Below are 9,550 nucleotides of genomic sequence, written 5' to 3' on the forward strand. Positions count from 1 at the left end.
TTGAGCCCCTTTTTGTATGTTGTAATGATTTTTTTTATATTAATAAAAATTGTTGTCTACCTTATTTCGCATGTTATGTCTCTATGTTTTCATAAATTTGCAAGCGCTGCTCGGCACAATAATATAGCATCTAAATCAATGACGACTAAGACCAAAACATTTGATAATAAAATGATGTCGCCATAACTTTAATAGAAGTGCTTGGCACAATAAGGCCGACCCGTAAAAAATAGTACTCACCCGGAACTAGCCGAGGAGAGAACCGAAGGCTTGATGCCGTGTGAGAAATAGCCGTCCGAGGACATATCCCCTACCAAATGAATAGCCCTCTTATACGACTAAATGCTGGGGCGTTCCACCCCTTTCCTTACACCTTTATTGGCCTTAACATTTTATGGTGTTTAAGCCGTGGATGAAGTGACCTGACATTTTTACCAAGTAACCTTTCTTATGAGAGTCAAACCTTTTCTTATCCAAGTATTTGGTTTTCCCATAGGCTTGAGTCCGAGGACCATGCAAGGCCTTGGTTCTGTCCAATAACTTGTAATTTTTATAATTTTTCGTGCTTGGCCTCCCCATAGGCTTGAGTCCGAGGACCATACAAGGCCTTGGTTCTGCCCAAAAACTTGTAATTTTTATAATTTTTCGTGCTTGGCTTCCCCATAGGCTTGAGTCCGAGGACCATACAAGGCCTTGGTTCTGCCCAAAAACTTGTAATTTTTATAATTTTTCGTGCTTGGCTTCCCCATAGGCTTGAGTCCGAGGACCATATAAGGCCTTGGTTCTGCCCCTGGGCCCATATGCCGAACGGGCCTGGGCCACGAATTTACTGGGCCCACAAATTAAGAGGTGTTTCCATAACTTTTGATCACGCGGTACCTTTTGGCGTCCCAGTGTTCGAGGTGCACCTTCTCGAGACTCCTTTAACCTCAGGGTTGCAGACGACGTTGGAAGTCGAGCCAGAGACGTTTTGTCTGTAGCGTTCCTTGGGACGCTGCGCGAATTAAATGCCACCACCTTATCTTTTAACATAAATAGGAGAGAAAGTTGCTCCTTTTCACACACAAATCCTTCAGATTCCTCCCTTAGTTCATCATGCTTGAGGCAGAGATTGGGAAAAAGGAGCTCCCTCCGCCACAAAGGCGTCATGTCCCCCCGAGACTCAGAGTAGGGAGATACGGGCCAAGGAGGTGCAAGTTCAAGGGAGCATTCCATTTCGTCATAGGGGAGGGGGTCCTCTTCCCTCTTTTAGTCAAAATCCGAAACAGGTTCTGGTCATGCCAGTTTTTCGGTATGTCCAAAGAAGGAATTTCCACCATCAGCACTGTCTACCTTGTGGCAGGCAAATTTTTGTGGGGGCTTCCCAACCTCAAGCTCCTAGCACCTTTTCTGTAGATGGTGTTAGCCTGAGGTCAGGTTCTTTGGCTGCCTGAGTTATGGGCATGCAGAGGTGTCGAGGAATGGTTTCCTTAGACAATAACTTGGCGCAGTAGCCAACCTCTCCTCTGAGCTGTCCCCACGGCCTTCTCTCCACTCGCTTGTATTTTCCTTTACTTATGTGGTCAGCTTTAGTGTAAGCTTGTTTCAGCTTTTCATTGTACACTGTACTGTTCCTTTGTCTTAATAAAATATGTGTCTATTTCTCCATACATATCTTTCTTCTCCGTAACAACTACTTTATGCATGAATATTAAATGCAAGCTTGCCCTTAAGGATATTCCAGGCAGAAAAAATGCTTTAACACGGGTTCCTACTAATTTAAACTCACAAATATTATCAAGTATAACAATGGTAACTTTCAATAAATTAAATTCTTGGAACTAACCGGGATAAGCGTTGAGTACTACGCGATGCATGCTAGACCAATGTCCGAGAACGATAATCTCTAAATAATTCGTCTGAAAGGGTAGCTAAGTAGCGAGGGACTTTGGTTGTGCTTTTGGGGCAATATGTTGCGCCGTATCGCATCAACCCCTTTGATACTGGGGATCCGAGGGTAGACCGAGGAATCCGCGCAATCAAGGTATTAACCCGTCTGCTAACGCGGAGTTCTCTTCGGAGGGATTTCGAGGTTTACGGGCCATAGTTTTTTCTTTAAATAGTTGGTTTCTCATCCAAGTAGTTGGTTTCCCCACAGGCTTGAGTCCGAGGACTTTGCAATGTCTTGGTTCTGTCCAAAACCTAGTTTTCATTACATCCAGGTAGTTGGTTTCCCCTGAGGCTTGGGTCTGTGGACCATGCAATGCCTTGGTTCTGTCCAAAACCTAGTTTTCCACATCCAGGTAGTTGGTTTCCCCTGAGGCTTGGGTCCGTGGACCATGCAATGCCTTGGTTCTGTCCAAAACCTAGTTTTCCACATCCAGGTAGTTGGTTTCCCCTGAGGCTTGGGTCCGAGGACCATGCAATGCCTTGTTCTGTCCAAAACCTAGTTTTCACATCCAGGTAGTTGGTTTCCCCTGAGGCTTGAGTCCGTGGACCATGCAATGCCTTGGTTCTGTCCAAAACCTAGTTTTCCACATCCAGGTAGTTGGTTTCCCCAGAGGCTTGAGTCCGTGGACCATGCAATGCCCTGGTTCTGTCCAAAACCTAGTTTTCCACATCCAGGTAGTTGGTTTCCCCAAAGGCTTGGGTCCGAGGACCATGCAATGCCTTGGTTCTGTAAAAAACCTAGTTTTCCTCATCCAAGTAGTTGGTTTCCCCATAGGCTTGAGTCCGTGGACCATGCAATGCCTTGGTTCTGTCCAAAACCTAGTTTCACATCCAGGTAGTTGGTTTTCCCCTGAGGCTTGGGTCCGTGGACCATGCAATGCCTTGGTTCTGTCCAAAACCTAGTTTTCCACATCCAGGTAGTTGGTTTCCCCTGAGGCTTGGGTCCGTGGACCATGCAATGCCTTAGTTCTGTCCAAAACCTAGTTTTCTCTTTGTGTGGGATCTTGGCTTTAGGGGAGTTAGCTCCTCGGCCAAGCCCCTAGAGTTTATCCATACGGTTAACGTTACCAGGTGCCTAGTTTACTCTTTACAGGGGACCTTGGCTTTAAGGGAGTTAGTTCCTCAACCCAGCCCCTAGTCAAGAAACATAGTCCCTAACAGAACTTTATATTAGAACTCTATAATCGACGGTTAGATATAACGAAGAAACTCTATCGACCCACTTCCTATACCAACACACAAGCCTTTCCCACAGACGGCGCCAATTGTAAGGACGCGATTCGTGACGGATCGTAACAGTGTCGGGTTCGCACGTGAAAAGGCCCCTAACAATATCATTTGTAGAGCGTGGGTTTGGAAGGCTAGGCCTTGTTCGATAGGCGGTGGGTTTTTCGCGGTGTTCGTATGAACTTAAGCTTTCCTACACCCCTGGAGTCTTTTTCCTGGAGATGGGCTGGGAGGCCCTGGTTTCTGGCCATTTTTCCTAACCCCCTCTATAGATTACTTACTCTTCCTTTTATACTAGCTCGCGTCCACTGTCCTTCGTCCACGCGTAGGGTTAAACTTTCCAAGATTGATACTTGTCCCATCAGTCCATACTCAAAGTCGTTGGGGATGGTTGTAAAAGCCAAAGAATGCGGCTCTGTCGGGTTCAGAACATTAAATGGCAATAACAGCAGCTTTCCCTGGATATTTTAGATCTTTCTTCCATGTTTCAGTCCTATACCGTTTTTACCTTTCCCTTTGGAGGTACTGTGGGTCTGCCGAGGACTGAACTACCCTCGGCGGTACCCAAAGGCTATTTCGTTGAACTTGGGCCATAATCCTCCTCGGCCTGGGCCTTTGGACTCTCTCTGGGTAGAGGGGCCTGGCCCATAAATCATTTGCGCCCCACAAGTACTATTTATGAGTCTCACTATACTATTTTAATTAATTTTTAAATTTATCTACAATACTTTCATAAAAAAGTTTTCAATTTCAATTTCAATAAATAAATCCCAAACAGATCCATAGTGTATTACTAAGGTATACCATTGCCCAATAGATTGTGTTTGATCTATCCATGGATATCACTGAACAATTTATAATTATTTCTTTAGAATGTGTAACACCAAGAGATTATGCGAGTCTACATATGCAATCAGACAATCAAAATGAATGTACTTGGTCCCCATTCAGGACTAAAATTCCATGGCCAAAGGAGAATATCCATCACCACTCAGACACATATGGATATTGGGGGGTGGGAAGCTTCATCCAACCTTCCAAGGTTTACTTGCAAAAGAAGCCAGCTTGTTTCGTAGTCTAATAGTTATCAATATTGTAGATCATATTACTTGATTAGAGAATTTTACAATTTTTGAAATTTCAACTTAAACACAAGTTTCGACAGCTCCTAGTCAATGAATATGTATAACTAGCTCATAAAATTTGAAGATGCTTAAGATACCTCTCAAATTCTGAAGATGCTTAAGACGCCTCTCAAGGAGGCTCTGCTTCACAAGTTACTGACAGCTCCTAGTCAATGAATATGTACAACTAGCTAATAAAATTTGAAGATGCTTAAGATACCTCTCAAATTCTGAAGATGCTTAATAAGCACACCTCTCAAGAAGCCTTTGCTTCCCATCCTAGTAGAAACGCCTCAAATCAAGATGACCCTAACCACCATGCAGACCAAGAAAAGTTCACTGCCTACCTAAAAAGATGCATCTATTACAATTCTGTCAATACCCAATACATAAGTAGCAACATAGGATGGTTCTTAGCTTCTGGAAAGGGAAACAAATGGAAAAGGGAATATCCTCAGATCTGGAAAGAGAATCAGTAAAACTTTATATTCATGATGGTAAGTCTTATAAATGTTGCTGGATTATAAATGCATAACAAATTATTTTCTTCCCTTCACACTTTTTTTCACATACAAAACTACCCTGTTATTCCAAATGCAACAACTTCTACACACAGGTAGCCAACATTGTTTCTTTTTTGCATCAAACAGATAAACTTTTCTTTTAGATGTGGGTTATGCAGAAGGCAAAGGAAGCTTGAAAGCTGAAGAGATTAAGCCAATCACTTTCATCTCTAGTTCATTTTTCTAATTGGTAAGTTGCACACCCAATGGATTTTGAATCCACGACCTCACCCTCCATCCCATTATTATGGGAGGAGGAAGAACCAGTTGAGTTATAGCTCATTGCTACTACAATCTCTAGTTCATCCAATATGCATGCATGTTACTTTCAGCGTGTAGAAGTTCCATTCATTAATCACCACTTGTTGCACAAGAAGCATCCCACACCCAACATTGTAGCATATCTGAAGTATTAAACATTTTGCCTCTCTCCTCAAAGAATTTTCATGAAGTTAACAAAGAACAGAGTCTTCACTTGTGATCTACCTATCTCAGTTGTATTCAAGATCAAAACCAATCAAAAATAGAGAAAGGACAGTTAATCCCACGACATGTTTTATACAAATTATAAGGAGACTTATTAAAAAGCATGACTTCAAATTTTCACACAACTGATATATTTCTCATAATCACAATTTTTTTTTTTTTTTTTTTGAAAATTTGAGGAGAAACAAAGAAAAGAGCCGCCCATGGTCCTATGAATTCGTCAAAACAAAGATACCCAACCAAAAAAAAAAAAAAAACAGGTCCCCAAATCTCATCATAAACACAATTACTGAATTCATCAAAGCACACAACATTGTCAATTGTCATACGACAAAATAAAACCAAACAAAATTCCAGAATAAGAACCAGCGAAATCCCAATTACCCTGAAGACCATACACATTATAAACATCACAACAACCCCCAAAATTCCCTTCAATAAAAAGAAAAACACATTAGCAATTTAGCATTACTTCAACAATTCCCAACACACACACACACACACACACAAAAATAAAAATAAAAATAAAACAGAATATCCAAACAAACCCTAATTTCAAAACATCAACAAACATAACGAGAAACACAAACCCCGAATCGACACTGCCACGTCGTCACTTGGCGACCATCCTAGCGATAAAGTCCTCGTATCGGATCCTACCATCCGACCCGACCTCGACCTCCCGGATCCACTCATCGAACTCGGATGGCTCGAGCTTCTCCCCAATGCTGGTGAGAATGTGTCGGAGCTCCGAAACGGAGACGTAGCCGGTGGAGTCCTTGTCGAGGACCTTGAAGGCATCGCGGAGCTGGCGATCGAAGGGCTCGGCCTTCATGTGCTTGGCCATGAGGTCAAGGAACCGAGGGAAGTCGAATGGGGCGGTGAGGTTCTCTCCGGCGACGATCGATTTCAGTTGGGCTTGGGTCGGGTTTCCTCCGAGAGATCTCATCAGGATTCCTAGCTCCGACGGGGCGATCCGACCGTCTCCGTCGGTGTCGAAGAGCGTGAAAGCTTCTTTCATTGATGAAACTTGGTCATCGCTCAGATCCTTGCCCATTGTTTTCCGGGTCGGGTCTGTTTTCGAGTTTGTGAGTTTGTCTCTCTCTCTGGCTCGCTCGCTGTCCGAGATGGAAATATGTTGGTAGCGGAGCACGTTTTCTGTTGCTTTTGTGTCTCTGCCTTTGGAAACGGACACTTGGGGCCGCTTTTGTTTATTCAAAGACGATGTCGTTTCCGCCATTGTGATTTTCTTTTCTTCTTTTTATTTATTTTTTTGCTTGTGAAACAGAAGGCAGTAAATGAAACAAACTGTGATTTTTTTTTTTTTTTGGAGAAACAACAAAATGTGAGTTCAGTTTGATAAAAAAATAAAACTCGTTCATGTTTGTTTATAAACAAAACTAACTTAGATTTAGGCTGGATACCCGGTGTCTGTGGAACAAGAAGACTGCACATGTCAAAAAAAATAGTTTGATACTTGAAAAAGTCTAAATACTCTTATTTGCCACACACACACACACACACACACACAAAAGAAGAGCCAAACTTGAGTTTTAGTTTTAGGATTATATAAACATGCTCACAAAAATAAGACTTAATAAAAATAAATAAAAACAAGTCGAGCATAAGATGGTATATGGATTTGGTAATAATCTTTATATGGATTCAAAAAATAAAATTATATCTTATTAATCTTTCAATTAATTGGGAGTTAGGACAACTCATTCAAATCAAATGAAGTTTATAATATGTTTGAAATTGACTTAATAATGTATCTAGGTTATATCTCTAGCTTAAGAACTTGATATTTAGCTTGAGTTTAAGATTGGTAATGAGTTTGTGCTCGGTTTCACTAATGAATTAAGCTGTGTCAAACCAAACTCAAACTTTTAGAATTTTTGACGAGAATGTTGTATGTAGGCTTGGGTCAAGCTTAAGTTGAGCTTAAAAATTTTGCTTTTGTTGTTGAGTCGAGTTTAAACGTTTTACTTTTATTGTTGAGCCAAGCTTGAACATTCAATACTTGAAAAACCTTGACTCTTTTAATGCCCTAATGAAATAGAATGTAAATATCAATTTATTTTTACATCTATATTTTTTTATTTACAATTATAAATTTACCTAATTCATTATATATATATATATATAGAGAGAGAGAGAGGCAAATATATATAGGCAAAAATAGGACAGACTAACTTTTTACCTCACACAATTAATTTATAGAGATGGGATGCCAATCAACCTTTGTTACCCTCTTTTAAGTGGGTTAAACTTGAAATGAGAGGATAAGAGCTAGGAATGAGTATGAGACAAGGAAATTGATTAACAATAGTCTCGGATTGCCTAAATTATGTTTCTCGAGATTGGTCCAAGATACAGATTTACACTTGTTCTTAGATTACAATGGTGTTACTTTCCTTTTCTCTTTCTTCAAATGTTTCATCCCCTATTCACAGAGGCCTCTCTATCTAATATAGTCACCCAGATTGTATCTTGACCTTCCATTTGTAGGGCTAGGGTTCATTTCCTTTGATACTTGTCCCATCAGAGTCTTACTAGAAAATTTTTACATCAGGCTATGAGCTGTGATGACACTATTTAGGGGTCATTTCCTCATTAATGCAGTCAGCTAAGTGGGTTCAGAGCATTGAATGCGGAGGTGATGGATGTTTTATCTGCAGTCTTCCCTTTCTTGGTCAGAGACAAGCTTTCCCTCTCTTTCTCGGTTCATGTTTGATGGTCTTCAGCATTAGACTTCGGCCCTTCCGAGGATGCATTAGTATCCTTAGGGTCCTCAGGCATTCTAGTTTCCTTGGGCTTGTGATTGTGTTGTCGTATTTGCCCCGAGAATTCTTTGATAGTATTTTCCAATGTGTGTTCTTCTGGCATTGATCTCCTCTTGTTCACTTATATCCTCGGCTTCTCATCCTCCCACACACACACACACACACACACACACACACACACATATATATATATATATGGAGGAAATTAAGTGTATTCTAACCCATTTTTAGAATAGAATCGTTCTATCATAATTTTTTTTTTTTTTTTAAATAGAAACTTGTGCTAGCGTGTTGTCGAGGGACTTTTTTTTTAACGGAAAACGTGTTAGGCCCAAACCAATGACTCTATATGCTTGAGGGCAACCTTTAAGGGCCGATCACTCACTAAACGATGCTTATCAATAAACAGAGACATGCTATGCACAGCCCACAGTTAGGCCCAACTTTAGACAACACAAGACGTTCATGCAAAAAAAACCAAAACACCCCCAACCCGAGCTGTACTTTGAGCTCATTTCTTATCAAAAAAACAAAATTGAGCTCATTTAAAAGAAAAATAATAAGCCCGATGTTAATTTCCTTCACTCTACAGCAAAAGTGGGTGACTAAACTATTTATATATACTATATAGTATCCACTTCTAACTTTTTCTGCTTGTAGATTTCGTGTACAGAGCTAATTGTGTAAAAGTAATAAATTCGGAATTTCAAAGAACCTCTTCAGTGTAAAAATAATAAGTTTAGGGAAGCAAATGGAGGAAAGCAAAAATCAAAACATTCAAACTTCAAAATTTTCCTAGCTGCTGGAAATTTTTCTTTATTCTTTAACAACATCTTCAGTCTTCACAGTGGCCAAACAGTCAACACTAAACACAAATCATCATCCCATGGCCGATCCTTTTACTAGGTAGGCGAGTTCTGAGCTGTCCCTCATTATTTGTTTAGGTACTAATTTATCAAGTGTGGCCAAGCTTGCTTTTTTTGGTTATCTGTGTGGATTTGTCATTGGAGTCTTAATTAGACAGGCGAATCAAACTCCCTAGAACGAATCTGAGCCCGGCTGTGGCCCATCTTGCTGCAGGCTTAACCAAAAACTTTTCACCTTTTTTTTTTTTTTTTTTTTTTTTTTTTTTTTGAGAATCACGACTTTTCACCTCTTCACATGTAAATTTGCAAACTAATCTAATTTCTTTTACCAAAACTTATTTCTAACTCGAGTATAAACTTCAATGAAAAATTTACCATGTTCCCAAAAAAACAAGTTGTCTGTGACTAAAATTTCGTTACTAAAGATTAACAAAATTTATTGTATCACAATAAAAAGAAAAAAATAATAATTACGCTAAGATTTAAGGAGTAAAAAATAATCTAAGTATATAAATAGATCAATTTATCTTCTTCTTTTTTTAATTATTAAACCGGCACAATTAAGAATA

At 40.1% G+C, this 9,550-nt stretch overlaps 1 protein-coding gene across 1 annotated transcript; it reads right to left on the reverse strand.

Moving 5' to 3' along the window:
- Positions 1–5,600: 5,600 nt before the first annotated feature.
- Positions 5,601–6,569, reverse strand: LOC115969938 (probable calcium-binding protein CML13). The gene has a single exon (XM_031089580.1). The coding sequence runs from the start codon at positions 6,567–6,569 to the stop codon at positions 5,943–5,945; it is 627 nt and encodes a 208-aa protein (XP_030945440.1). The 3' UTR covers positions 5,601–5,942.
- Positions 6,570–9,550: the final 2,981 nt, after the last annotated feature.

This window comes from Quercus lobata, chromosome 12 (assembly GCF_001633185.2).
Source record: "Quercus lobata isolate SW786 chromosome 12, ValleyOak3.0 Primary Assembly, whole genome shotgun sequence".
NCBI classification, from domain to species: domain Eukaryota; kingdom Viridiplantae; phylum Streptophyta; class Magnoliopsida; order Fagales; family Fagaceae; genus Quercus; species Quercus lobata.

What these genes read in the sequence shown, in the direction of transcription:
- LOC115969938 (XM_031089580.1), bottom strand. Translation starts at nt 6,569, where the DNA reads ATGGCGGAAACGACATCGTCTTTGAATAAACAAAAGCGGCCCCAAGTG.